This window comes from Thunnus maccoyii, chromosome 2, assembly GCF_910596095.1.
Source record: "Thunnus maccoyii chromosome 2, fThuMac1.1, whole genome shotgun sequence".
NCBI classification, from domain to species: domain Eukaryota; kingdom Metazoa; phylum Chordata; class Actinopteri; order Scombriformes; family Scombridae; genus Thunnus; species Thunnus maccoyii.
The window spans coordinates 34,749,279-34,776,369 of NC_056534.1; the positions used below are offsets into that span (position 1 = coordinate 34,749,279).

General features: G+C 41.9%; 2 protein-coding genes and 1 non-coding gene across 3 annotated transcripts in view; 2 read left to right on the top strand and 1 right to left on the bottom strand.

The window, feature by feature from the left end:
- The first annotated feature begins 1,169 nt into the window (after positions 1-1,169).
- nol11 (nucleolar protein 11) lies at positions 1,170-9,815 on the top strand. Its single transcript, XM_042423642.1, has 18 exons — positions 1,170-1,356; positions 2,423-2,536; positions 3,099-3,155; positions 3,893-4,041; positions 4,401-4,458; positions 4,645-4,786; positions 5,103-5,309; positions 5,682-5,758; positions 6,144-6,267; positions 6,508-6,599; positions 7,061-7,126; positions 7,264-7,448; positions 7,615-7,740; positions 7,956-8,207; positions 8,422-8,500; positions 8,780-8,872; positions 9,352-9,459; positions 9,643-9,815. Exons 1-18 carry the CDS (start codon positions 1,210-1,212, stop codon positions 9,754-9,756), a joined length of 2,190 nt encoding a protein of 729 aa, XP_042279576.1. The 5' UTR covers positions 1,170-1,209; the 3' UTR covers positions 9,757-9,815.
- Positions 9,816-10,744: 929 nt separating this feature from the next.
- Positions 10,745-10,826, bottom strand: trnas-aga. Its single transcript has one exon. It is a non-coding gene; the product is annotated as a tRNA-Ser (tRNA).
- Positions 10,827-13,193: 2,367 nt separating this feature from the next.
- LOC121905429 (nucleosome-remodeling factor subunit BPTF-like) overlaps positions 13,194-27,091 on the top strand; it is a 41,328-nt gene continuing 27,430 nt past the window's right edge. The window contains exons 1-10 of the mRNA XM_042423653.1: positions 13,194-14,125; positions 17,453-18,275; positions 21,265-21,316; positions 21,522-21,690; positions 23,594-23,836; positions 24,605-24,814; positions 25,772-25,960; positions 26,070-26,242; positions 26,529-26,708; positions 26,818-26,999. Coding sequence (XP_042279587.1) covers positions 13,537-14,125; positions 17,453-18,275; positions 21,265-21,316; positions 21,522-21,690; positions 23,594-23,836; positions 24,605-24,814; positions 25,772-25,960; positions 26,070-26,242; positions 26,529-26,708; positions 26,818-26,999 — 2,810 coding nt within the window. The 5' untranslated portion in view covers positions 13,194-13,536. The remainder of the gene's footprint in view (positions 14,126-17,452; positions 18,276-21,264; positions 21,317-21,521; positions 21,691-23,593; positions 23,837-24,604; positions 24,815-25,771; positions 25,961-26,069; positions 26,243-26,528; positions 26,709-26,817; positions 27,000-27,091) is intronic.

Genomic DNA, 27,091 nt, shown 5'->3' on the forward strand with positions numbered 1-27,091 from the left:
TATTCCAACACATTTCAGACATGATTTTATCTGACTGAGTCCTGATTGAGAGGTTATATTGTTTTGCTACTTCAGTTTCTGTTGATGATTGACTAAGACAAGTCAACTTTAAAAGAGGCCAAATACAATATATGATGTATGGCACTATATTAATTTATTAAATGTGGCCACAACTTCCTACAAGCACAAAGTAATGAGGCATTCTTGCAAACTGGTGAGGTCTTTATCATAATATCAGTATCATTTTTTTTACAGCAAGACTGTAATGAATGAAATAGCTGATAGATGTCTTTTGGAGGAGTTGGTTTGAATTACCAGATGTAGTGATCCAATAGCATTGTGTCAGACTGAATTTTGGGGAAATATGTCTAAAATGAGGCACAATACATCACGAAATCTAGAATATTTCCATTTGCTTAAATGGTGCATATACAGTAAATATATACACATTTTCAAACGGCACAAGATGATTTTAACAACCTTAAAGGACGGCTTCACAATTTCTAAAAGTGAGTCTTAAAACAACAGTCTGGTGCCCAAATGAACATTGACACATGTTTTTCTTTCTACAATCATTCCTCCTGTTCATACAGACCATTAGAAGATCCCTTCATAATGCACTTACAATGTAAGTGATGGGGACAAAATCCATAAGCCTCCTTCTGTGCCAAAATGTATTTAAAAGTTTATCTGAAGCTAATAGGAAGCCCCAGTTTTAGTGCCAAAGTTCCTCTTTTTGTTACTATACTTCCACCGCAGCTCAACAGGGAAACACTGTCTGAGGAAACACAAAGAGGAAATTTGATGCTAAAAAGACTGTAAATGTGTCAGATATCCACTTCATATGACTAACTCAGACTGCCTCATATAAGCTTTACATAAACTTTTAAATGCATTTTTGCAAAAAATGACTGTGTGGACACACTGTGGATTTTAGTCCCCATCACAACAAGCGCATTTTAAGGGGATCTTTTAATAGCCAGTACGAACAGGAGGAATGATTAACGCGAGCAAAACTTCTTTCAATGTTGATGTGGACACACTTGAAAAATCGTGAACCTGCTCTTCAATGCACAGCTATGGGTTGCAGCGGAACAGGTCTTCTTGTCACAGCAGCGCCCCCCTCCAACACAGCACAACACTAACGTCCCGCTGTCGCTTCTTCTATTCTCGCGAGAGCCCACGAGTTCCACGTTCTTCTCGTCCAGCATGGCCGCGCTGTATGAGGGCTACACGTTGTGCGGACTTGTTCCAGCTCAAAATCTGTCAAATTCAGGCATTCATGGCATCGAGGCGGAGAGAGACAGCGACCATGTCGTCGTCACCGACTCAACCAGATCCGTGACCCTGTACAAGGTAACGTTTAGCGCGCGTGTGTTTTTAAGGAGGCTCTCCTAACCTGGGCCAGCTGATCAGGTCGACCTGCACAACTCGTGTTGGCATCCTCGGCTCTTCTCAGCAACAGTGACAGAAACTCAAAGAATAGATGAGACAGATACTTTAACTGGCTTTGACAGAACTGTGAGACACTTTTCTGTGAAAATCGACAGGAAGAGTCGCGTAGATTGGAGTAGAGATCAGGCTAGTATACAAATCAGGCAAGTGTTAGCTAATGCCCGCTTTATCCACAGCAAGACAAGCACACACTGCTGCTCATGATGGCTTTAGTTTACTTGTCTCTGCTGCATCTCAGGATCAGATTTCTTTATTAGCAAGTACGCAGCAAACAAAGAATGAGTGTTGGCGTTTGAACCGCAACATAGAGGAATACAAATAGAACAAGAGTACGGTAATAATCATAATAATGAGGTAATATTTAATAATTTAGGTAATATTAAAAATTATAAAAATGTTAAAATCAATTTACAGAATGGAATAGTAATAGTTTTGAAACGGGATATAAAACTTGAAATGAAATATTGATCGTACAAAGAAAATACGGACTGTGCTATCGGCAAAGAAATGAAGTGTATGACATACATGACGGTGACAAGAGCGAAAATAAAATGTGACATATGCAATAAATAATTCAAATTATGTAACAGTGGAGGTTGAATGCAATGTACAATGTTAAGTCCAGTTTGATGAAATATATGAAAGTGCACCCGTGTGAAATGTAAAGTCCAGTTTGATAACAGTACAGATCAGCTATATATGTACGAATGTAATTATATATTTTATACAGCTGCATATATCGCTTATTCACTAAGCAGCTCCTTTCCTTAAGTGCCGACTTTCAGAATAGCTTAGACCAGCTAACATGTTGAAATAACTCAAACTACTACTTTGTGTTAATCAATGCATTAACCAGTGCAGATATAGTTGAAGAGAGACTGTGTTGTGACTGGTAACTAAGTATTCTTGTTAAGAGTCTGTGATGTTATTAACTGGTCTTATTCTTGTGTTTTTGTGGTTCTGGCAGGTTTCAGACCAGAAGCCGCTGGGCAGTTGGACAGTAAAACAAGGACAGACTCTGACCTGTTCAACAGTCTACAACTCACAGACCAAGGAATATGTGGCGGTCACAGACAACAAGGTAGACTGTCAGCCATTTTTTTGCAGTGATAACATGGAGACAAGCACACAGATGTTTTATAATTTAGTTTCTGGTACTTTGTTTTGGTCGCTGACAGGCTTGCTGTCGGCTCAAAATACAGCGAAAATGAATGCGACACAATTCTCACCTCAAGTAAACAATTCTGTTGTTCACTTTCCTATTCCATACAGTTAAAGAAGGCAGTGAACTCCTACTAATGTCGGCACAGCGTTTATGAAAACAAAAACAAAACTGAAACTTTTTCAATGAACTTAGTGTTAACTGTGTTTGTAAGATTATTATGTTGTTTTGCATGATTTCTTACCACTACTAGGTAACAGACAGTATTTCATTAGTCTCGTCCATATGGTTAACCTGATATTCCACACAACTTTAGCTCCTTTCTAAGGTTTCCCCCCCGTATGAGTAATATGGTTCTTAATAAACTAATTTATCTTACTCTGTCATACTATGTATATTCTCTAGATGTCTATGTAGATCCTACCTTTCAAAAACGTCTGTCACAAAATAATGTCTAATAATGTTTGTTTTTGTTTTTCAGGTGATCCGAATTTGGAAGGAAGAAGACATAATCTTAGATAAGGCCTTCAAAGCAACTGTAAGTGTGAACGTGGCTCTTCAGCTCTTCTCATAAAGCCTCAGGGTGCTTCTAACAAAGCGATTGTCGGATCTTTCGAAAAGTTCAGTTTTTGTAGCTCTTCTATGAGAGCTTCACATATTAAAAACAGACAGTCTGAGGTTGAGCTGTGACGGTGAGGCAGAGTTTGAACTTCTTTCACAAGCTCTCCTTCATTCATCGCTCTTCCCACAACTATTACTGTCCCTTTTTTTCTGTGTACAACTTGAGTTCAAACACATTAGCAAGAGATCAGATGACAAGTTTGTACACTCTACTTTGTTTGAAGCATCTATGAAGGCAAATAAATCAAACACACTAGGGTGGATTGTTTTATTCACTCTGTGAAACACTTTGTCAATCTCAATATTTTCTGTGATTATTTAAATGATTATTAGAAACAGAATACTCTGATGAGGTAACTGGTGGTCACCTGGTACTTAATGTAATCCTTTATTCCTCTTCTAAAAGGCGCCTTAAATACTTCTGCAATCAGTTTTTTTGTGCAGTGATATTTATTTCCAATTTGGTAATTTGATGGCTGTAATCTCTATTTAGAATACCACCACATTTACCACCAAAGTTGCATTATGAATTTATTTTAGAAAGTCCTTTTAATCTGAGAATTCTGTGTCTGAGTACCCAAACTAAATTACCATTAAGTGCCGCCCTCCTCTTTACAAAACTGGAAACACATTTTCCTCCTATATATTCTCTAGGTGTCATCAGATGTCTGGAGAGTCCACTGTGTACCAGGAGGAGAGCCTGTGGCCTTGTTCCAGAGAGGAGCTGTGAGACTCCTTGACTCTCTCCTTTCTGCTCCCCAGCAGCCCATAGAGGAAGTGCTGGCTCAAGAAGAGGCCATCAGGTCGGTAACACGCCTCACTGCTCCAGCAAATCCACTGATTTATGATCGGTATCAGACCGAGGTCAGAATCTTTCCTAAGAGGCGTCAAGCTTTGACATGTTATGAGGCTACATCTTCCAGCTGTGTTGTACAGACTTAATACAGTGATAGAGATGCTAGAATTAGACAGTAAATGTGTATGAGGATTGGTGGAAGGGTTGTATGTGCGGGAATACTATGGCAGCTTATCTCTAGATGAGGGATGACAAGTACAAATGTGTACAGATATTTCTTACAATGAAATAGCATGATTGCTAGTTCTCTGCTGGAGTTGGATTTGGTGTCTCTTGTGGCGTGTTGATAATTCTTTTTGCCTTTAGGTGGAGCATCACCGTAGTGGCTGAGACACAGCAGTTTGTCATTTTCACAACTGAACAGGTAACATTATTTGAATCGTCTGGTTTTAATTTAAGACACAAGCACTCACATATAAAAGCACCTGAATGACATGAATTTTATAACCCGTTTACTGATAACGGATTTTGTCTGCACATGTGCACATCTACTCTACTGGTATTTCTAACAGCTTGTTTGCCTCCAATGGCTGTCAATGTCTCCCCACAGAAAGGAGATCATTTCCTCTACCTGCAGAGACTGAACCCCAACACCCTACAGAGGTACCGGCTGGAAAGAGAGGAGCCCGGTCTCTCCCCGCTCAGCTTCTCCGCCTCCTACAGGGATAAACACATCCGTCTGCTCTATCTCTGTAAGTCTGAATTTCCTGTGAAAATATTTTTAGCGTCAGCGTTTGACAGCACAGTGCCAGCTTGTACAGGATCGGTACGGTTTCCGCTCTGTTTAAATTTGGCACAGTGGCACAACTAATGGAGCTCAGCCATGGACACGGCACCCATAATGCATTTCAGCATTATTGCAGAGAGAAGTGAAGGATATCCTGGTTAATTGTGTTGATTGTTTGCAGACATTGTCATGACCACTAGGGGCAGAAAAGCCCCAAACTCCAAACCCATGTGTTTCACAAATAAAAATAAATAAACCTTTTTACCTTTCCTGCCACCCAGACCCTAATGGTCATGTGTACCAGAGTGTAGTCTCTGTGCGGGGCCTGGGGGCTGACGAGGGGGCCCAGGCTCTTCCGTTGCCCCGTAGCCTGCTGTTGGGTCTTCCTGTCGGTGAGGGCCTGCTGGAGGCGGCATCGGCCCTGGTCCTGGATGAAGCCCATGTGGCTGTCGTCGGGGTTCCACACCCCTCGGCTGGAGCTGGTAAAGGTAACTAATGTTTAATTACGCTGCCTCAGATGAAGACTGCAAGAGCTCCACACGTACATCTCTGAAGTTTTCAGGTGTAATCAGTCTGAGCATCTGGTTGGTTGTTCAAGTTTTCAAATCAATTATTAAAGTAGCATTTTAAGCATGACAGAGCTTAATATATATAATGTATACAATGATAATCTATATCTATCTATCTACATCTTGTGCTGTGGGGAAATAACTAAAATGAATTTATATGCTGTAATATTTACTCCTTCAGTTATGTTCATGCTGACATACGGGCCTTGTCTTCGGAAGGATGACTTGACGTAATGTGACTCCAGCATCTGATCTGTGGTCCTGAATGGCTCTCTGTCTTTGATTTTTCAGACTTTCTCTGCATCTGGAACACCAATTTCCAGACGCTTCAGGCAGGAAAAGAAATAGCGGGTAAAATCTACGGACAGGTAAGAATGCAAATTAACCAACCGAGCTGATTGTTCTCTAATATTTATGTTTTATGATGAATAGATGGGACAATTACTGTTAAAGTATTTTTAGACATGCTAGCAGCCGTTGCTTGTTGCTTGAAGTAGGCATAAGACGTTATTGTTGTTATTACTGCAGGCCAATGTTCCCTGTCCTTCCAGCTGCTGAGTGCTGATGGAGGACTGTATGACTTTGGTACAGCATCGTGTCTGCTCTCCACTGTGACAGGGCTCACGGTCCCTACTCACAACTTTATAGCAGTTTACAATCTTGAAATCACCCATATAAATAGATGCAACTCGTTTACTGACTCGCACCATTAATTCTTGTTTGTAATGATTTCCTTTTCCCTCTGATTTTTAGCTATGGAGTTACTCCAGCAAATTATTCATTCCACATGGGAAAACCCTGTCTGTTATTCCATACGAGTGCCCCAAATCTTCCCTTGCATCTGCTCTGGGAAAACTGAGGCAGGCCAGAACTGAAGGTGAGCTAAAACAGCTGCTGTAGTAATAATTTTATGCAACTTCACAAGAGAAACAACAAACATAAGAAAAAAAACGTTTGATGTCTAATTACACTGATTTAGCATTACGTAATTATTGCAGTGACAGTGTATAATATACTCGTACCTTCAGTCATGTATTCTCTCTGACAGCGTAGCTCCGATTCAACACGGAAAACTCTTGCGTTCTTTCACTACAATGTGTTTTTCTATCTTCTACAGAGTCCAAAGCTGCAGCTTCTGTACCATCTTGGAATAACATTCTTCACGGAGAGAAAGCTCAGCCCTCTAGGACAGTAGAGACCAGGAAGACGGTATGTTGGATAACTATTTTAAGGGAGTTTTCAAGGCAAAATGCTGAGATACAGCCAGGCCAGGCTGCTTGAATTGCTGATGCATTCATCCTTAACGTTGTTGACTTGAAAACTCTTGCAGTGTTTCCCGGACTGGCAGTATATCAAAGATCTTTTTCATCATCATTCATCATTCTTGAAATGATGAATGATGATGATGATGATTTACAGTAGTCGCTGCCTGAAATGGTAGTGCAAAATATACAAAATTATGTTTTATGGCAAGGGGGACATTCTATAGTTAAGAGTTTGTTACTTTATTTGTAGTTTTATCTATGTTGGCAACCTAAATTAATTTCTATAGAAGTCCGTCTGAACAAACCAGTCAGCTCAACAACACCCACCATTAGAACTTTAATAGCACCAGTTGCTGTTGCAATGTGACACAACTTTTAATGTGACTCTTCTGTCTTTCCATACAGAGAACAAACCGTAAGACCCAATCAGCACTCACTTTAACAACGGATCAAGTTCTGGAGCTCATCAAGGTAGAAATTAGATTTTTTATGAATCTACATTCTCCCACTAAAAAAACTTCTGTTAATTATACAGGGTTGACAAAAACTATACCAAAGAATTCTGAAAATGTCATAATTTAACAAAATATTTTATTTTCTCAATGTAGACAGCACCAGTAGAAGAGGTCCAGAAAGAGGTGGAGGGCCTGTTTTCCAGGGCAGACATCCAGGACTTGCAGCTCTCAGTGGGGCAGCTGGCATCGTCCCTTGTGTCGCGTAGCCTAGCTGATCCAGCCTTCTACACCCCGAGCACCCTGGCACAGCTAGTGCACACACAGTGCCTCTGCCACAGGTCAGTAAGGCAGGGCAGGAGTTGTTTTGTTTGTTTGTTTTTTGGTGCGTCTGCCAAATTACAAAATGTAAATGTGACCCAAATCTCATCGCCACATACTGGTAGAGTAAATCAACCACTGTCGTATCTATCGACTGTGATCATTCACCATCGTGACCTTCAACAGTGTGTGTCCTGACCTTGTGCTGCTGGCCCTGGAGAAGAAGGATTACTTCCTGTGTCAGCTGTGCTTGCAGTTCTTCCCTGACATCCCAGAAGCTGTGACCTGCGCCTGCCTCAAGGCCTTTATCAGGTAAAATCCAAATTAAACATAATGTCAATTGATGTTTCGAGGTGTACAACTCCCTCAATGACCACTGTAACACGGACATGAATTGATGCCACAGTGTCCTTTTGATACAACCACTGGGTAGTAATTATCAACACTATCACTCTATTTCATGTCCATATATCGACTTATCGTACGATATATAAAACAGTCTGTTGTTCTCCCTTTTTGTCCTGCAGTATGCCAGATGTAGACGCAGACAAAGCGAGCCTGGACCCTGACAGCGTCTCTTTCATGGACACTCTCGTCTCCAGGGAGCACGGCCATCTCGGCATGCAGAACGGCTTTAGCCCCGCCTCCATCGAGGAGGACCGCTCAGACGCTCTCAGCGGAGGTGGAGCTGTCACAAAGACCCGAGTGGAAGACAAGGAGAAGACCTCAACTCCACCAGAACAGATCTGTCCAGTGGGAAAACACAAGGCTGTTCTGCTGTATCCTTCCATTGAGACGTACCATGTCCACCGTGTAATCACTGTGATGCAGCTATTTACATTCAACTGTTTTCATACCTCACATCATCAATCGCCACACATCTTGTGTATGACTATCAAGCTTTATGTTGTAATTTCATAGTGTTGTAGCAAACTGTTTGAATGAAGTAGGGAAGAAATGTGAAAGTATGACATCTTAACTCAAGCTGCATAGAAACGAGGTCCTGCAGACGGCGTACAGCGACTCTTACCTCCTCCCACACCTAAAAGACCTCTCCTCCCAGAACGTTATTGTGAGTAATCATCTCTAAAATAGTTCATGTTCCACAGCAGCGCATATCATAATCACAGTGCAATTCCATACAATTTATAGATCTGACATAGTGTCTGACTGTGATCTGTTTTACTATTTCTATTCATATTAAACTAGTAAATAATTATAGTCGATCTTGTTCATTTTACTTACTACTACTTAAACCTTATACTTCATCTCATGATCTGTTCTTTATCCAACAATAGCTGCTTCAAAAACCTGCGTTTATTTTGTTAATTTTTCTCTCTCTTCCAATCAGCTTTTCCTCCAGTACTTGCAGTTCCTCTACCTAAAATATTCCCAAGATGCTTTCCCACAGATGCACGGATTGAGATCACCGAGTCTGACTCAGGTCTGTATCAGTAATTAGGATAGCTACACATCACATCAGCGCAGCTTCATTCTGTCCCACCAGGACGCATTAAGTGACAAGTGTGACTTGGTCAGACTCATATTTTGACCTGAACTATGTGTGGTCTGAATTCAGTTTAGTGTAAAGAGATGGAGTAAAGATACAGCTACTGGGGACACAAAACATTTTGTGCTAAGTGTGATCTTATCTGCTAAAGTCTCATCATCATCATTGATCTCAAAAATCATTGTTTAGTTTCTGCAGTATTTTTTAAAATATATTTAAATGTCTTTATTTGAAAGTAATGATAGAGAGGGGACGAACATGTAAAAAGCAGTGACATTATGATGTACAGAATTTCCTTAGATCATCCCAGCAATAATAGTTGTACTTTGTCAGTGAATTGTTTATCACAAAAGTTGGAAAAAGTCACTCCAGTATGAAAATAATTGAATGAATAACTCTGTGTTTGATTGTAGATCATGGACTGGGTATGCTTGTTGTTGGACGCCCATTTCACAGTGCTGGTGATGACTCCAGAGGCCAAAGGTCTACTGCTGAACCTCCACAGCTTCGTAAAGTCTCAGGTGAGTCTTCCCTTCGGTCCAGTTTGTAAGTGGCTTCATGTTGGTTTAATATTCTGGGGAAAAAAAATAGTATAAATAAGCTAAACATTTTCAACAGATAATTTGCAGAAACTATCAATAGCCATTTTGGTGTGACTGATAATGTAGTTGTGTAGAAACTAAGATGCCCTCTTGTGTCCTCAGGTGAGACTGTTTTCTGAGCTCGGGAAGATCGAGAGCAGCCTCCAAGAGCTCAATAAGATGAAGATGAAGAAGGAGGTCGGACAATACTCCATCGAAGTCATTGAGCTGTTTTAGATTGTGTACAGAGTACTTTTAATAAAACATTGAGCATATTGTCTCTTTCCAACTTTTCACCTGAAGTGGTTTCTAGGTTGTATTCATGTCCCAACTGGTATATTTTCTACAGAGATGCCAACCACCAGAACTCAAGATGCATTAGTTTTAATTAATGTACATAAGAACGATTCTTGATGTAATTCTGGCGCTGAGTCAGTTGCGGATGCCTTTGAAACATGTTTGAACTTGTTGAAGATGATGAAAATTCATCTTACCAGTTAATAATTGGTTTGTGAAATACATGCAAAATGCCATCGTCAGAGTGAATGGCTGTTTGATTTTTGTTTTTGTTTTTTTTGGGCTGTTTTTCTTGTATGTGTTCTAAAAACTAAATATTTGTAAATCTGTCAGCTGTGATCTTGAACTGGGTTTTTCCATAGAAAAGTATTTTATGTCAGGACATGAATGCATAAGAATGGGGAAAACTGTGGATCCATGTATGACTTTTCTTTGTTATTAAAAGATATCACATGTCATAGTTCAGGACAGTGACAAAGAGACAGATGACAAAAGTTAAATAACTTTTATTAATAATATAATACTTTATTAGGTCCTTGTACAATACACCTTTGAACCGGTTCAGTAAACATTTTTTTTAGAATAACAACTGTGGTGTGACTCGTCTCTCTAAAACCTGAAACATTTTGACTCACCTGGGAAGGTCTTGAGGGGAATTGTATGAAGATAAATACGTGCATGAGATGACCTGCAGAAATACATAGTGCACTATAAAGAGTTAATCCAACGTTCAGTTAACAGTCTTTTCAGCGGAGGAAGAACATTTAGCAAGTTATTTCAATGATAAAACATGTCTAGTGTTATTTTTATATATTGAGCATTTAGCTCAGAAATGAATGAGCAATACGCCATGTGCTTTAACCAATTGTGGTTTTCCCTCCTCAAGTGAATTCATAATACAAACCCCACCAAAAAACAAAAAGCATGTCGTTGTCGGCAGGATTCGAACCTGCGCGGGGAGACCCCAATGGATTTCTAGTCCATCGCCTTAACCACTCGGCCACGACAACCAATAAACATATCCTGCAACTGTACCAATATAAAACTATAAACACGCCTTCATTGTTTGGGTGTTAATGTTATTCTGTCAGAAGGAGAGCTTTCCTTCTGTTTAGCCCGCAGCTAGCTACTTGTGCTATGTTTTGTCCGCTCTATGATTTGCTGGCCAAATTAACAAAAAAAGAGCAAAAACGATTCTGAAAAATGAACAGTTGACTTTTATCATGTAGTCAAACCGAGAAAGTAACACTAAATAAAGACGAGACACAGTGCTGCACCTCTATCGCCACAAATTGGCCAAACGTGGGCGGCTACGTGCTTACGATAAGTCGTTTCGCAGGTTTGATGAACTCTGCTCCTTAAACTGAACTGGATTACGACTGAAAATCGAGCCAGTTTCCATTGTTGATGAATAAAAAGTAATTTAAAACAACATATAAGATGCATTTAAATATAAAATAATTACAGCCGTTTGCACATTCACGCTATTTTAAAACCTGAACTGTGCGCGCGCTGTTAACTTTTCTCACGACTTATTTAGGTGCATGTACGTTACAACTACTACTAATAATAATAGAGCTCAGTGTCGGACGTGTGCTTATCTTCTCGCTTCGCTCTGCTGTGACGACGATGGCCGCAGAGCCGATAATGTGTTTCACTGCATATGTTTGACACTCCTGCGACTACGACCCGCCATCGTAGTCAGCCAGCGCTAATGAAGTACTGTTGGCGGACAAGCGTTTGCACGGATAACTAATTTTATGAACTAGCATGGCAATTGCGTCTATTGTAGAATAGTGAGTCACGTGACCCAGCGTCCACCGAGGCCTGCTTGCGTCAAGTTAGAGAAGAAAAAAATAGCACTTCCTGTATTGTTACAATGACACCTTTGCGTTATATATAAGCGTTAAACTGATACAATTGAACCCTAACCCTTATCAATATGTTGGACACAAACCACACTGGCTCAAAAATGATTGTTCTTCTCACAGTGTTTCAAGTAGATTTCTTCATCAAACTCATGCTACTGTATTTAACCCACCTTTAATATATATATATCAATATGTAAATATGCCAACAAACTTCATTTAAGAGAGGTTAATATAATCCACCATTGAAAGATATTCTTTATGCAAAAACTTTTCCATGGACTTAACAACAGCAAAGCTAATCTGATTGATGACTTTTCTGTGAACCGCAGATAACTTGAGATACTGATCTAAAAAAGCTATTTCCATCCTCCACAATTTTTTCTCCTACACACAACACCTAAGCACCCATATCCTGTTTCTCAAACTCCAAATTAATTCAACAACATTTAATTGTTACAGTTTACAGTCCACATTTAATGTGTTTTTGGTACCCAATGAAAGTCTGTAGTTAGTTAGTTTTAGTTTTATTTCTGCAAAGCATACATCTTCCAGTATTGCATATACAAAACATGGAAAAAAAGAAAAGAAACAAACAAAATGAAAAAACAAAAATCCCAAATGACCTGTTCACATGAAGAATTGTTACATTATCTCAATAAAGAGCTTTTTTCTCTTCTCCTTGGCTTTCTCCTGAAAACTGGCTAATTTAAATGTTTCATATGTGAACAGCCAAGTCTGTCATCATCCACATTTACAAAATCGAAATGTATTTTTATCTTACTAAACAAAGTATCATGCAGTTCACAATAAAAAGGACAGTAGAAAACAAAATAGAACTCATTTTCTATGTCATTTAGACCAGTGGTTCTCAAACTCTTTCATGTCAAGGACCCTTAAACTGACACAAATTAGACCACGGACCCCCATCTGATAAGATTTTTGCTTTTAGATGTTTTATTACAGAAAGTATATGAAACCCATGACCAAAATACATGCTGTCATCGTGTTATTTACAGATGGTATTATAGTGAAAATAAATTATTCCCCTTTTTGCTGGGGATCCCTTGGAACCCCCTCAAGAACCCCTGGGGGTCCCCAGACCCCTATTTGAGAACCACTGATTTAGACAGCACATTGGACAAATCCGCTTTTCTTATTCTAAATAATTCTTACTGTTCTGACACTTGAGTAAATAGTTATTCTTTAGATTAGTGGTTTCAAAAGTGGGGTCCAGGGACACCCAGGGGGCCTTGAGGGGGCTCCAGGGGGTCCCCAACAAAACGGGGAATAATTTATTTTTACTATAATTTCATGCATAAGTAACACAAAGAGAGAATGTATGACTGTTTTGGTCATGGGTTTCACATACTCTTTGTAATAAAGCATCTAAAAGCCAAAATCTTATAAGATGGGAGACCCTGGGACAAAATCTTATCAGATGGGGGTCCGTGGTCTAATTTGTGTCTGTTTAGGGTCCTTGACATGAAAAAGTCTGAGAACCATTGATTTATATTGTTTTAGTCTGGCTTTGCTTTTACTTTGAAGGGGAAAGGCACTCCACTTCCGGTGCCACCCCTGCTGTTTGTGTCTGACTTGACGCAGCTCTGGGGCCTGCTGTGTTTTCAACGGAGGGAGAGCCGAGAAGAAAAATGGCGTCTGCAGGCGACCCAGAGCGGGACACCGGCCATTCAGTTTGAGCTTTCCACCCTAAAATTGAGACCGGGGCTTGGTTGGGGGACTTTTCGGGAACCCGGTTGTTTGCTTTTTTCCTCCCCCGTTTTTTCCTCCGTTGTGTGTGGCTTACTCAAGCACCGAGATTGAAGCGGAACAGAAGAGTCTCTCTCCTACAATGAGGGGGAGAAGAGGAAGGCCGCCCAAACAAGCAGCCGCGATGCGGGAAGGCTCACCGGGGCCAGTCCGCGGCTCTCGGGGCGGCAGGAGCAGAGGGATGCGTGGACGGGGGAGAGGCAGAGGACGGGGTCGGGGACGGGGAGGAAGCGGAGGCGGTTGTGGCACTGGCTCTGCGGAGGTGGATACGGACATCTCCGGCCGAGAGAACTTTCATTCGTCCCGGGGCCGCAGGAAAGTTGGAGGCTCCGCCGCTGTGGCAGCCGCGGCGTCGCGGAGCAGAGGCGGCAGAGGGAGAGGCAGGGGGTCGAGAGGCGGCCGCGGCGGCAGAGGCGGAGTGAGGCGGCCTCAAACTAAGGTGGTCTACGACGACAACAGCGACGAGGAGGACGATAATTTAAGCTACAGGTCGGACGAAGATGAACTCCTGAACGACAACCCTTCGTCGGATCTTGAAGAAGACGAGGCCTTGGGAAACGACTCTGACTATCTGGAGGAGCTACCAGATGATGATGATGATGATGATGGTGATGCCAGCTACTGCACCGAGAGTAGTTTTCGGAGCCACAGCACGCTCGGTAGCACCCCAGGTACGTTCGTGTGCAAGTGCACGCACTTAAACCAAAAGCAGGTTTGCGGCACTTTAAAGTGCACCTCATTTTTTCAGCTCAGCACAGAAACCAAGCCGCATTGTTCAAAATGGAGCTTGCACTCAGAAACAGGCCTTTGTTTACCGTGTGCTCCGCTGGCCGCTGTCTGCAGATCTGATCCACGCTTCAACCGGCTCTCATGTTTTTGACTTTTGTCGGATCAGCACATTGTTGTTGTTAGTTTATAATGAAGAATTCAATCGCGCCTCTTTTTTTAAATTTATTTTTTACGGGACTTTTTTTTAATCGCGCGCTGCACTTTTAATACAGACGGAGAAAGAAATAGCGTGTATGCACTACGTTTGCCACTTTAATTTTCATTCATTCAGCATTTCTACGTGTGTAAAATCGTAGTCCAGTTTCTAAGTTACGCAAAACACGTTGTTTGTAAACATTAGTTCCAGCTGGCCTCAAATGAACAGTTCATAGGTTTACTTTTCCCCCCCTGAAGATCTACTTAAATAAAAGTGTTAACCGTCAAATAAATAATTATTTTAAGTTATTTACGCGCATTCATCAGACTTACGTGCCTTGTCCGGCTCAATTTCAGAAGACATATTTTACATTCATAATGCTTGACAGGAGTTTGACAGGTCCTTGTTTTGAAGAGAGGCGCTCTTTTTTTTTGTCACTTGTTGCAAACACCAGCTCATTACACCGTTACGTCCTGTGGTGCACCGTTACCATAGTAACCACTCTTATGTTTATCAGGTGAGCAAATTGGATCCATTCTGTTCCCACTTATGGACAGTCATGTTAATGAAGTTGAGTCTGCAAAAATCAATTGACACATGTGTTATATAATAATGTGATGCACAGGAAACAGCGTGCCAGTCACTGGAAGTAATTATAGATAGGATTAGAAAAACAGTTGTATTTTGTTTATTCCAATCTTTACAAAAAAAACAAAAAGAAAGTCCTGTGGGAATATGAAAATAACCCCAGGAATATGTTTCAGTTGTGAGGGGAGTCCTATGGGAATTGTCCCACAAGACATTTCTGTCTTCAACTGAAAAAGCTCGCTCTTTTGCCGTCTCTGTGGCATCACACTTTTGTCTTTTCTTCTTCTTGATTTTGTTCACCATATAGGCTACCACTTCACTGCGCTCCCGGTTGTTCTTATGCAGTTGCACTTTAAGTGGTTTAGGGATTACACACAACTTCCAATGGCCAGGCCGCCTGCTTTTTCTAAAGACGTGAACATGGCGGGTATTGTGCAGCCGAGTGTGAGGGGTCTTTCATAAGGCCGGTGGTGACAGACAGACATTACGGTGCTTTCGCTGTCATGGGCACATAAACGCATGTTTCCATGCTGTTTTCAAACACACTGCACACACACACACACACACACACACACACACATCCGCTGACACACTCATACCACTTTCACACACAAACCTTGTGTTTGATGCAGAATAAGGAACCCACTGCCAACCCCGTCTGACCCGTTCACACCAGACTGCTGTCACAGGTTAATCCGCAGCTGTCACCATTCGTGAAACTATCACTTCAACTGCTCTAACTTCCCGCACTATTTCTGTTAACACTGCTAAACCACAGAACACTACCAGACATAATGCATAATACAAATACTAAATGTTGGCTAAACAGTAATTGACTTCCTGTTTATCAGTGGTTACTGCAGTGTTTACACTGAAGACACAACCTGACAGAAGGCATGGAGGAAGTGGTGTAATTCTATAGGATTTGTTTATTTTGTCTCCCTATGAGAAATGGATGCATCAACCGACACGCTACAGTGATCTCAGAGCTTGAGACGAGCACATGAGCAGGCTAGTCCGTGCCAGTATCTATTGTAAGGCTTTAGTCATTTCATAACAAGTGACGTATACAAATCCTACAGTCATTATAAAAGTGTCTGTTAACCCTTTCATACCAAACCCGAGCAGCGTCAGACCAGCATTTACCCAGTGTGAGGGGTCAGGAGCAGGTTTTTGAGAGCAGGCCGAGTCCGATGACCTGCATTGACCCTTTCAGACCAGTCGCAAACACGGGCTTATTTCATGTCACCGTGTTGGTTAGGAAAAGGTAAAATACACAGACTCACACAGTCCAGAGGGAATATGCAGGTGCGGTACATAGTCTGCACCATCTGCTTGTGCTTCACCAGAAGCAACAAAGGCAGCCTCATAAATCAATCAGGAGCATTTTACTTAATGTAATGGGACAATAATATGCTCTTGTAATGTCACTTCTCTGGTTTTACGCTGTATTCATTCCACTAAATCAAAGTTGTCCTATGTAGTGTTTGATATTAACGGGGTGTCTGTAACCTAAATTCCATTGGCATTGATATTGTCGTTGTATCTTTTTTTTATTAGAATATACCTTGTTAGAGCTTAGTGAGTTAATTAAGGGTAATATAGTAAAATGTGTATGCATCATGATAATATCACCTGGTCCAAACATCCTCTTGTCACTTAGGTTCACGGTGGTAACGGGGTGAGCACCCTAGAACACCTTTAGACATAATTTATTCAGCCAGCACCACATCCTGAAGTCCTACCAGGCCAGCTCATCCAGCATGGATGGTCTGCCCAGGGGTATCATCCCAGTCAGCCCCCAAAAGGTTTCCTTACCTGGTAGCTGTGCTATCTAACGGGAGGTGGCATTGTCGCTGAGCTCCTCACCCCAGCACAAAGAGATAGACCGGTCAGCGTGCGGACCTAATTTTGGCCTCTTGTATCCACATTCTTGTTCTTTCAATTGCTTCCCAGAGCTTCAGACTTGTAGATTAGTTATGGTACAAAGGTAAACTAACTACAGTGCTGTGTTTCAATTCTCTCTCAACAACAGGGTTTGATACACTGCCTGCATTACTGCAGCCAATGCACCCAGCTAGTCGATCTCATGATCCTTCTTAATCTCTCTCATCAGAAAGACCCTGAGATGACTGAACTCCTCCACTTAGAACAGCAAAACCCCCCACCACCCCCCAACCCCCCCCCCCTCAGGTCTCATTACTGGTTCTCATTCCATTGTCACACTCACCTACAAGTGAGTGTAGTCCAGTGAGGCTAATGCAGTCAGGCATTTAGGTTACAATGGTGAACATATTGTGAACATGGACACAAGTGTTCTCTGCAAATATCTGCATTAACTTTGTATTTATTATAAAGAGTAGACTTGATACTACACTATGTTTGCAGTGGTTTATACACATCCTTTTCATTGTTTTTTTTATTTTTATTTATGTGTCTCCCTTCTTCCCTTCCTCTCCCGGCTCTTTTCCTTTCGCTCTCGCAGGCCGGAGAAGGAGTCGGGCGGCGCGACCACAGTCTCCCATCATCGAGGCGAAGGACATTCCTCTCTTGGAGCTTCCCAAGTCTTCTGAGGACCTCCTGGTTCCTACCTCACAGCTCCTCAATGTGTCTGCTGTCTACGAGGTCCTCCGCAACTTTGGCTCAGTGCTGCGGCTCTCCCCGTTCCGCTTTGAGGATTTCTGTGCAGCTTTGGCCAGTCAGGAGCAGTGCACGCTGCTGGCAGAGACCCACATCTCCCTGCTGAAAGCTATTCTCAGAGAGGAGGACACTTCCAACACCACATTTGGTCCCGCTGACGTGAAGGACTCTGTCAACTCCACTCTATATTTTGTGGATGGTATGACCTGGCCGGAGGTGGTGCGAGCGTACTGCGAGAGCGACCCGGAGTACCGGCATATTCTGCCTTTCCAGGAGTGTGAGGATTATCCGTTTGAACCGTTAGAGAGCAAAATAAAAGTTCTCCAGTTTCTAGTGGACCAGTTCCTGGCAACCAACATTGCCAGGGAAGAGCTAATGTCGGAAGGTGTGGTTGCCTACGACGACCACTGCAGGGTGTGCCATCGCCTCGGTGACCTTCTGTGCTGCGAGACGTGTTCGGCTGTTTACCATCTGGAGTGTGTGAAGCCACCATTGCAGGAAGTGCCAGAGGACGAGTGGCAGTGCGAGGTGTGCGTGGCACACAAGGTACCCGGTGTGGCGGACTGCATCCCCGAGGTGCAGAAGAGCAAACCATTTATTCGTCAACTGCCAGTCGGCTATGACCGACACCACCGAAAATACTGGTTCCTGAACCGCCGCATTGTAGTGTAAGTTTACGATGTTTCATTTATGCGCCAAGATTATTGCATTAGGATTTCACAGTTTTGAAATGTGACCTTATGACAGTCATGCGCATTAATAATATGCAAATATCACTCAGACATTTTGACTGTGTGATGCATCTTCATTTGATCTTCAAACATTATAATGTCTGAGATTGAAATTTGTTTTTCAAGAGAGTCATAGCCAAAATAGTAGCTGTAGTGACAGTACACTACCAACACACACAGTCGTCCAAATTTCCATAATTTTATGTTGTCAAAGATTAAAAATAAGTATTTTGGCTGCAGTGGTAATAAGCAGAAAAGCAGTGTCCCTTTTGAAGCAGTTTAATCAGCTCTAAAGCAGAGTCGCTCCAACATCGTCACACTATTCAGTGTCAAAGCAAACTTGTAGGTGTTTATGAATGTCACAAACCATCTGCATGTACAAAGAAGAACAACACTATATGAGATATAGCCACTAATCTTGTCATTTTCTCTCTGCACATTCACTGCACTGTAATTTGGTGTACACAGTTCCAGTCAACGTTTTGGACACACTGTCTCATTCACGTGAATAGGAAACTTTTGACTGGTACTGTATACTGTAGCTGCTGTCGACACATAGCTGATGAACCGCATTTCATGTGGGTCAGTTTACTTTTGTTGCAGCCACTAATCTGAAGATTGGCATTTGTGAGGTTTGGGATCTTCTTGAGGTACACCATACACTGTTACAATGTCTGTGAAGCTCTTTGTGTGGTTGGCTTTATACTTGCGCTAGCCTCCGTGCTAATCCAAGGCATTAGTAATACCCCTTTAATATAGGAGACCCATGCTTTACTTAACACGTGTTCAGCCTGCGATTGACCCTACTCCAGTATAAGACTGTTGTCACAGGTTAATCCCTCAGCACCGCAGGGACACATGTTTGTGCTTGTAGTTCATTACTCATTATGTCATTTAAATGTCGATAATATTCATGTCAATTACATTCAATTAAATTTCTAACCCTTTGTTGCCCTGTGTACAAAGCCAGGCTGTGTCCAACCTGAACTCAACCCGCATCAGGAGAAGGCTCATGAAGCCGGGTCGGATTACCTGCGTTAACCAATTCAGACTGACTGCAAATTAACTGTCCGTTTGAAAAGTGTTGGCCTTTACTGCCAGTAATGAAAGTAGTATTACAGAACAGGTTAATAACACTCAATCAGGACCTAAACCTCAGTTACTGTAAACTACTTGCATATGCTGTATATCACACCATGATGCAGATGCACTATAGAAACTGAATGGTGCAGTTTCGGTGACATTCTTAGTGTCAACATGTAATGAGCTCTTAGGTGCAAAGTTAAACATACCACAACAAGCTTAGTGTCTTGCACATGAGTGCAGCTCTGTATGGTGGTAAGTCTGCTGTTTTAATATACCGAAAATAACCGCACTCCTCATAGGATTTAACATAACCTGACCATCAGCAGTATCGGTCCCATACGTTAGCAAATTATCTTTGTATTGAGCAGACACAGATGTTGTGTGTGTGCTGGGTCAGCAGCAGCAGCAGCAGCAGCAGCAGAAGGCCCGCTACATAAACCAGAAAGGAGCATGGATCATCTAAACAATAATAGATTTAAGAGGGTAGATGGCTCAGTGTTCGTCGTAGCTGCAAGCAGGTGTTGTGTTACTGATCTTAAATCTCTACTGAGAGGCTACATGTGTTTGTGCGTACAAGTAATGTACACTGAAGAAAAAGTGCAGTGAATGATGTGCACATAAGTTGAGTGTGTGTGTGTGTGTGCTCGTGGGTCTCTTGTGCAATCCTGGAAGGATGCTGAATAGACACTACTGTTACATGGCCTCAGGCTTCATTCCCTGGGTATGGACCATGCTGAGCAAAAAGCTGTCAAATATTCCACTCTGTAGCTGCTGCTACCTAGACTCAAGTGTCCTAGAAAAGTATTTCTTATTGTGCTGGGCCTTGCAGAATCTTGGGCTTTCTTCTACTCAGTAAGGTTTAACCCCCTGTTCCCCACAGGTGCATCTATTTCATGGGAAACTTATATTGAGGAGAGCTGTTTTTAAATTCTCCGTACTTTGAATCGTGTAAAGTAGGGACAGGCAAAAATGTGGAATTGTATTGTGACCATAAATGATATAGTATATCTCATATATTTACCTTTGTTGTGTTTTCAATTTGCAACATGGTTTACAGTCGGTTAAATACAACATATCAATTGATTTTCTTCTTCAGCACCATGGACAGCCAACGCTTCCAAGATGCTCTGCGAAGTGTGTGTTCATGCTGTGTGTGTGTTAGGACAGACACGTAGCTTTTTAATAGAAAACACTTTTAACCTCTAAGATCAATTGTTATTAGTGGGAAACTGTTGCAGAGAGACTTGGGAAAGACGTACACGTATACAGTAGCTTTAATGTTTTTACAATTGCAACATATATATACACCACAGTTCTAATGTATGCATAAATTGTGTATTGGTCCTACGTATATAAAACAGGCCTCCCACATCTATCTTGTAAACCTGATATCATTTTATATACTGATGAGAAACACTAGGAATAACAATTGGAGAATTCAAAGTCTTATTGTCCTACATTGGCGGTGGCACCTCGCATAGTTTGCACAGCTGTGCACATCTGTTCCTAGTGTTTTGGTTGTGTAGTTGATGTGCAGCTCATTGTCTGTGACAGCATTGTATCACCACAGAGAGAAGAAAGTAAGCTTGAACATTTTTGTAAGGTCCACTTTGTTTATGATAGTCAATTAAGCAGGCTTACCATAGAATGAACATAGCAGATTTTATGTGAACAATACACAGTGACAAGACATGGATAAACAAATAAAGCACATACAGCACAGCATACAGGAAGCAAGCATATGTAGAGCATCTGCCTTCTTCTCATATTTGTCCTACCCCTCCTTGTTGCGTCTCTTTAATTTTTTTCTCTCACATCTCCTCTCCTGTCTCCCCTACAGAGAGGAGGATGGTGAGCAGGAGGACAAAGCCATCTGGTACTACAGCACCAAGGTAAATGAGACTCATCCCTTTCTCTAACTGAGGATGTTTGCTGTTCACAATGACTGAGACTCTCTTATTACTCTTCTTAATCTCTCAGTTGGTTATCTGTCACAATATGGCTCTGTGTTTAATTTATCAAAATGCATCTAAACACTCACTGTCATAGCATTGAACTTATCTCACCATTACTCTCCCGTCGCTCCGTCCTGTCCAGGTCCAGCTAGGCGAGCTGATAGATTGCTTGGATAAGGAGTACTGGGAGGCCGATCTGTACGCAGCCCTGGAAGAGATAAGGGACGAGGTGCACACGCATATGGACATCACTGAGGACCTAACTAACAAGGCCCGTGGCAGCAACAAGTGTTTCCTCACCGCCGCTAACGGTAAATAGCTCTTCATTCTTTCTCTTTTTTATAAAAATAAATAATCAGAGGACACAAGATGCTCTCTGTTACTGCATTGAATCATGGCGGAGAGGGATAGAAGGATCTCTTGTAAGCCCCAAGTGATATTTCTTTCCCCTCTCTCTCTCTCTCTCGCCGTCTCTCTCCCCGCTTCACTCCTCTGTCTGTCTTCTATCCAGTACTAATGAATGCCACCCAGTCATAGATGGCTGGGCCATAGGAAGCAAACCCAGCTATTATGTAACCTTACTCTGGTCCCAGTTTGGCCAGTCTCCAGCACTTGAGCTTCCCTTCAGTCCCTCATCTCTTTCTCTCTCTGTCAGTGGGGCATCCACAAAAGCCATGTGTATGTTTTTTGCTTGCTGAGTGGGAGAGAATTATGCACTTAGAGGATTTCAGGGTATCACGTTTATAGTTGTGCAGTGGAAGTTCAAAACAATTAAGCAATGCAAAATAGCACCACACTTGTAATGTTGCATCTATTTGTTAATCTTTGATGCAACAGCTTGAGTGGAAATTAGCAACTCTAACAAGCGTGCACAGATAAGTTAAAGATTCTCACCGACAACAGGCTTTAACCTTTTTTTTACCCCAATTAAGTAGATAATGCAGGCATAGGAAAGAAATACGCTACTCGAACGAAGAAATGCAGCTTTTGTCAAACCTTTTGAAACTAGCAGCAGCAGTTTCATTCTGTGCCTTCAGTGTTTTTTTTCTTTCACTAGAGTGCACAGTACCAGCGAGCTCAGCAACACCTAAAAAGCGGGAAGATAGGCACTGTTAAACACTCTTGATACTGAAAATACATGGTGTGAAATATGCATGTTTTAAGCACAGAAAAAGATTTTTGCAAGCACGTAAATTATATTTTGTTGAGAAATTATCATGCAAAGAAAGAACTTATATATTTTCTCCCTGCAAGCATCATACCAGGTTAGGTCAGTATTGATAAAATAATTTTAACCTCACACACTTGCATACTGTACCGTTGGCTCTGCTTGATGCAAGATGTCTTGTTTTGGGGGAAGCAGAATGCACATCGACAGGTCCAACATAACATACTTCACATCATGTACGTCATCTTCCATCAAAGCTTTCACACCACACAGACACACAATAATACCTGCTTTAGTAATTAAAGACAAAAAAATGGAGTTGGCTGTGATTTTTTTTTTTGTTGTTGTTTCCTCTTTCCCTGAGTTTTCAAGATTGGAATTTTTCTGTCTTTTTTATTTTTTTTATCAGGACTGAAGTGTTTCGGGGACACAACTTCCTCTCCTGCATGTATTTCCTCTATTCTTGCTTCTTTGTGTTGTCGCTCTCACATCCTCCCCCGGTGATTTAATGGAGGATGGAATAGTATAATGAACGAAACAACTGTTTACCATCTATTTTCTGCGTTGTTAAATTTATGCAAATTGCCTCAGTGCAGACAGAGGTTTTCCATCGCGCCACTTTCGTTAATGTAGTATGGTGCTACTGATGAGTCATACTCTCATAAAGGACTTTATAGTCTTCCGCTGTGTATTAATGACCCAATGTACTTACCTCTAAGTATGTGTGTCACTGTTGTTGCACATATCAACACTGGAGTAATCAATCTATAACACAGCATGGTGCCATTGTTCTCTCTGACCACATACTAGAATGTAACTTTATTCTTATAGGGTTTAGCAGCAGGTTAGGATTTCAGTTGCTTTCAATCATGTATAGTTTTCAAACTTTTATGCAAATCATGTAAAAAAAAGAAGTTGGTCAGTTTGAAGGTAATCACTGTTTTTCTGTGATGCATCACTGATTACATCCATTTTTTTTGGACTATTTATAGGCTCAGTAGTTCATTTCTCTCATCTTAAAACTACTGTTTCTTTTTTCCATCCAGAGGAGATCCTGGAGCGGTTGCGGGCTAAGAAGGAGGAGGAACTGGAGGAGGTGAAAAGACGGGCTGCTGAGGAGGCCCAGAGAGCGCGGCTGGAGAAGGAGAAGAAGGAGGCAGATGTGGAGAAGGAAGACGAAGAGGCCAAGCCGAAAGACGAGGGACAGCAGGACGTCAAGGTCAAAATTCCGACAAAGGAGGACGAGACGAAAGAAGAGGCCAAAGAGGAGAAAGATGGCATCAAAACTGGTAATTATGGTGGTTATATTTCACAAAGTACTCTGAAAAACACAACCAAATATATATATCCCAAAGTAATAATGAAAGTAACATAAAAAGAAGCATAAAAATGTGGTAATGTCTGACCTGAAAAACAGTTTTTCTGGTTCTCATTACCTCCACTCTATTCTGTTTTTGAGCCTTGGAAAAAAAAAGGACATCATCACATGGTGTAATTAGTTATTGATTTAAGAATCAATTCTGCAGTTATTTGGCTCTTGTGCCAATTAGAAACGCTGTGCTCCGTTTTCAAGACTCAGTTTGGCACTCACAAAGCACATATGTTAATTTATATCGGTGTCTTGCTGGATTATGTGTTATCCAGAGCAATAAAAAGGCTCTTTTACAGAATAATAAGATGTTTATTGCATGGGCAGGGAATATCTTGGCATAAGCGAGTGTAGTGTGAATTTTACAGGTTTGCTAAGGGGCGGCTAATTAGCCCTGAGAGTATAATGAATATTTATGTATTCCCATAAATGCATGATTGCATTATTCTTAAAAAGCAAATTTAAACAACCATAGAAGTTCCAGTATATTCTGAAAAGTAATATATGTAGCTTTGCCTTTAACAATGTCCAAATTTTTTTTCCTTTTTATGATAGATGTCATATGGTTTTATGATTTGACCATGTTTGTCAACCCCAACCATTACTGCTCCTCTCATTTTCTCAAGTTACCTTTGTGTCATCAACTAAAATCCACAATATTTACAACATTGCTGCTGTTCATCTGTAGTCGTCGAAGCTCCACCCACTGGCCAAGAAGGCAGTAGTGGCTGTAGCATCTCAGACGGACCTATACTCCCAGCAGCCTCTGATCCAACACAAACCATCCCCACCACCGTGAGCTCTAGCCTGGCCACTGAGGCCCCAAAGCCCCCGGCCTCCACCGTCGAGGCTGGGATAGAGGGATGTTCCCATATGGAGGTCTCTAACAGCACCAAAGGTATACTAGGACATTTCTGGATGAAATAGTCCTCATTAAGCTCCTCTTGGGAATCTGCTTTACTGTCACAGTCTGCAACTTTACATGGTTGTGCACCGCACTATCGCCAGAGACAATAACCTTGTTTGTTCCACCGTGTATCCCCAGTGCTTCGGTGTTCCTCTTGGCCGTTTCCCAGCCTGCCTCTTTGCATGTGGCTCGCATTCCATCTGCTGGCTTTTTTGTGTTCAGTCGTCCAATTTTTTTTTTTTATTTCTTGAATTTCGGCCCGAGCCTTGGAACACATTCAGATGTTCACGCTCTCTTTCTCTCTAAGGAGCCGAGAAGCTGATTGCACAGATTGATTTGCAATCAGATGGCCTTGTCACTGCAATCAGCATGACTAGAACTGAGCCTCAGTCACCTGTGGACGGCGTTCACTTTTTGTGCTGCAATAACTGTTATAAAAAGCTTTTTCTTCTGCTGCTTGCTTGTGATCAGTACCTTTTTGATTAGATGGCTTTCTGTATAGGTAGTGCCTTTGTTAAAAAAAAAAAATATTCAGAGATGACCTGCTTGTATCCATCCTTAATAATTACATCACTATTTATTGTTGTGGTCATGTGTGCACAAGCTTTGTTTTGTGACAGTTTTTTTTATCGTCTGTTAGCTGTTTGACAGTTTAGTTCTCTTGTAAGGAGGGCAAAGCGTGGCATGGACCGGTTGCTTTCAAGTGACCTGTCCTTCCACTTGACTGGTTATTTGGTGCATGCATTGCGCATGACTTCTCAGTAGAGGGAGCCACAGCCTTTACTAACTATTTCAGATCTGTCACGATAAAGTCGCTGTCTTTATTATTTACCATGAAAGAGATCCCAGATGATGACTGATGACAACAAGAACACAATCTGGACAAGCTAGCCTTGTTTATGTAACGTTCAATACTCCCTGTGATGTTTTTTTTTTTTTTGTCTGCAGCAGAAAACCCATCATCAGATTCTGTCCCCGTCAGTGGAGATGGCATCCCCAGCCTGAGCCAACCCTCCCAGCCTAGTGAGGAGAACAGTAACAGCAGCGTGGGAACTGGGGTCCCTCAAAGGGGTCCTGAACCTCCAGACCTGGCTGACAAGTCCTCCCAGTCATCCCTGGCCAGCCTCGAAGACACAGGTCTGACACAGCAATATCTCATTGTGACTGTCTTGACCAAGTAGAGATTAATAATGTGTATTTGACTCTGCGTCCTCTGTCTGACTGAAACTTGCGATGCATTTACCAGGGGACAGTAAAGACTCACTCAACGGTGAGACGGGTCTCAGCAGTAAGAGGTCTTCAGCAACTCGCATGGTGACACGGCTGAGAAACCCGGAGAGCAAGCTGAGCCAGCTGAAGAACCAGCAGGTGGCCGCTGCTGTTCACGAAGCTAACAAGGGCTTCAAGGAGGGCAAAGAGGTGAGAACTGCAGATGATAATGATTCTGCTCTTTCAAACACTGTGTGTACACAGAGTAGATGCGGTTCGAGACATTTACCGGCTATTCTCTGACTATGCAAAAGCTTGTCGTCTAGGAGAACAACATTTAGGATCATGAATATAAAGCAGCAAAGGAAGAAAATGGAAACCGTAGCTGATTTCAAAGTTGCAACAAGGTTTCTAGGTTGCAGCATCAACCTGGTTGCAATCATAAATCAGCCTTTAACAAGACTGAGACTCATATTTTTTTTCTGCTCCTCTACAGGTACTAGTAGTAAATGCACAAGGTGACATCACCCGTGTCAGCACACGCAGCAGCAAGGAGGTGGTGATGAAGGGCACCCTCAGCCAATACTTCAAGATTGGCCAGGAGGGCAAATATCGTGTCTATCATAACCAGTACAGCTCCAATGCCCTGGCCCTCAACAAGCACCAGCACAGAGAGGCAAGTAACAGTCCCGCTTGTTTTCTTCTGTCATCTGAGTGTTCCTGATCTTTCAGATTATCAACCTTGATTACTGACTTAACACCCACTTAATCTGTCTTTTCATCAGGACCACGACAAGAGGCGGCATCTCTCCCATAAGTTCTGCATGACGCCAGCAGGAGAATTCAAGTGGAACGGGTCCATTCACGGTTCTAAGGTTCTGACCATCTCCACATTGAGACTCACCATCATCCAGCTGGAGAACAATGTTCCAGCACCATTCATGCACCCTAACTGGGCCTCACACAGGTACAAACAGACCAGAGTGCAGTATTGACACAATTATGAAATGATGTAACAAAATTCTGACACTTGTGATGTTTGCTATCTGTTTTGTAACC

Coding starts and splice junctions, on each gene's coding strand:
- nol11 (XM_042423642.1), top strand. CDS start 1,210: ATGGCCGCGCTGTATGAGGGCTACACGTTGTGCGGACTTGTTCCAGCT. Junction 7,449..7,614: donor ACACAGTGCCTCTGCCACAG/GTCAGTAAGGCA, acceptor GACCTTCAACAG/TGTGTGTCCTGACCTTGTGC. Junction 8,208..8,421: donor AAACACAAGGCTGTTCTGCT/GTATCCTTCCAT, acceptor CAAGCTGCATAG/AAACGAGGTCCTGCAGACGG.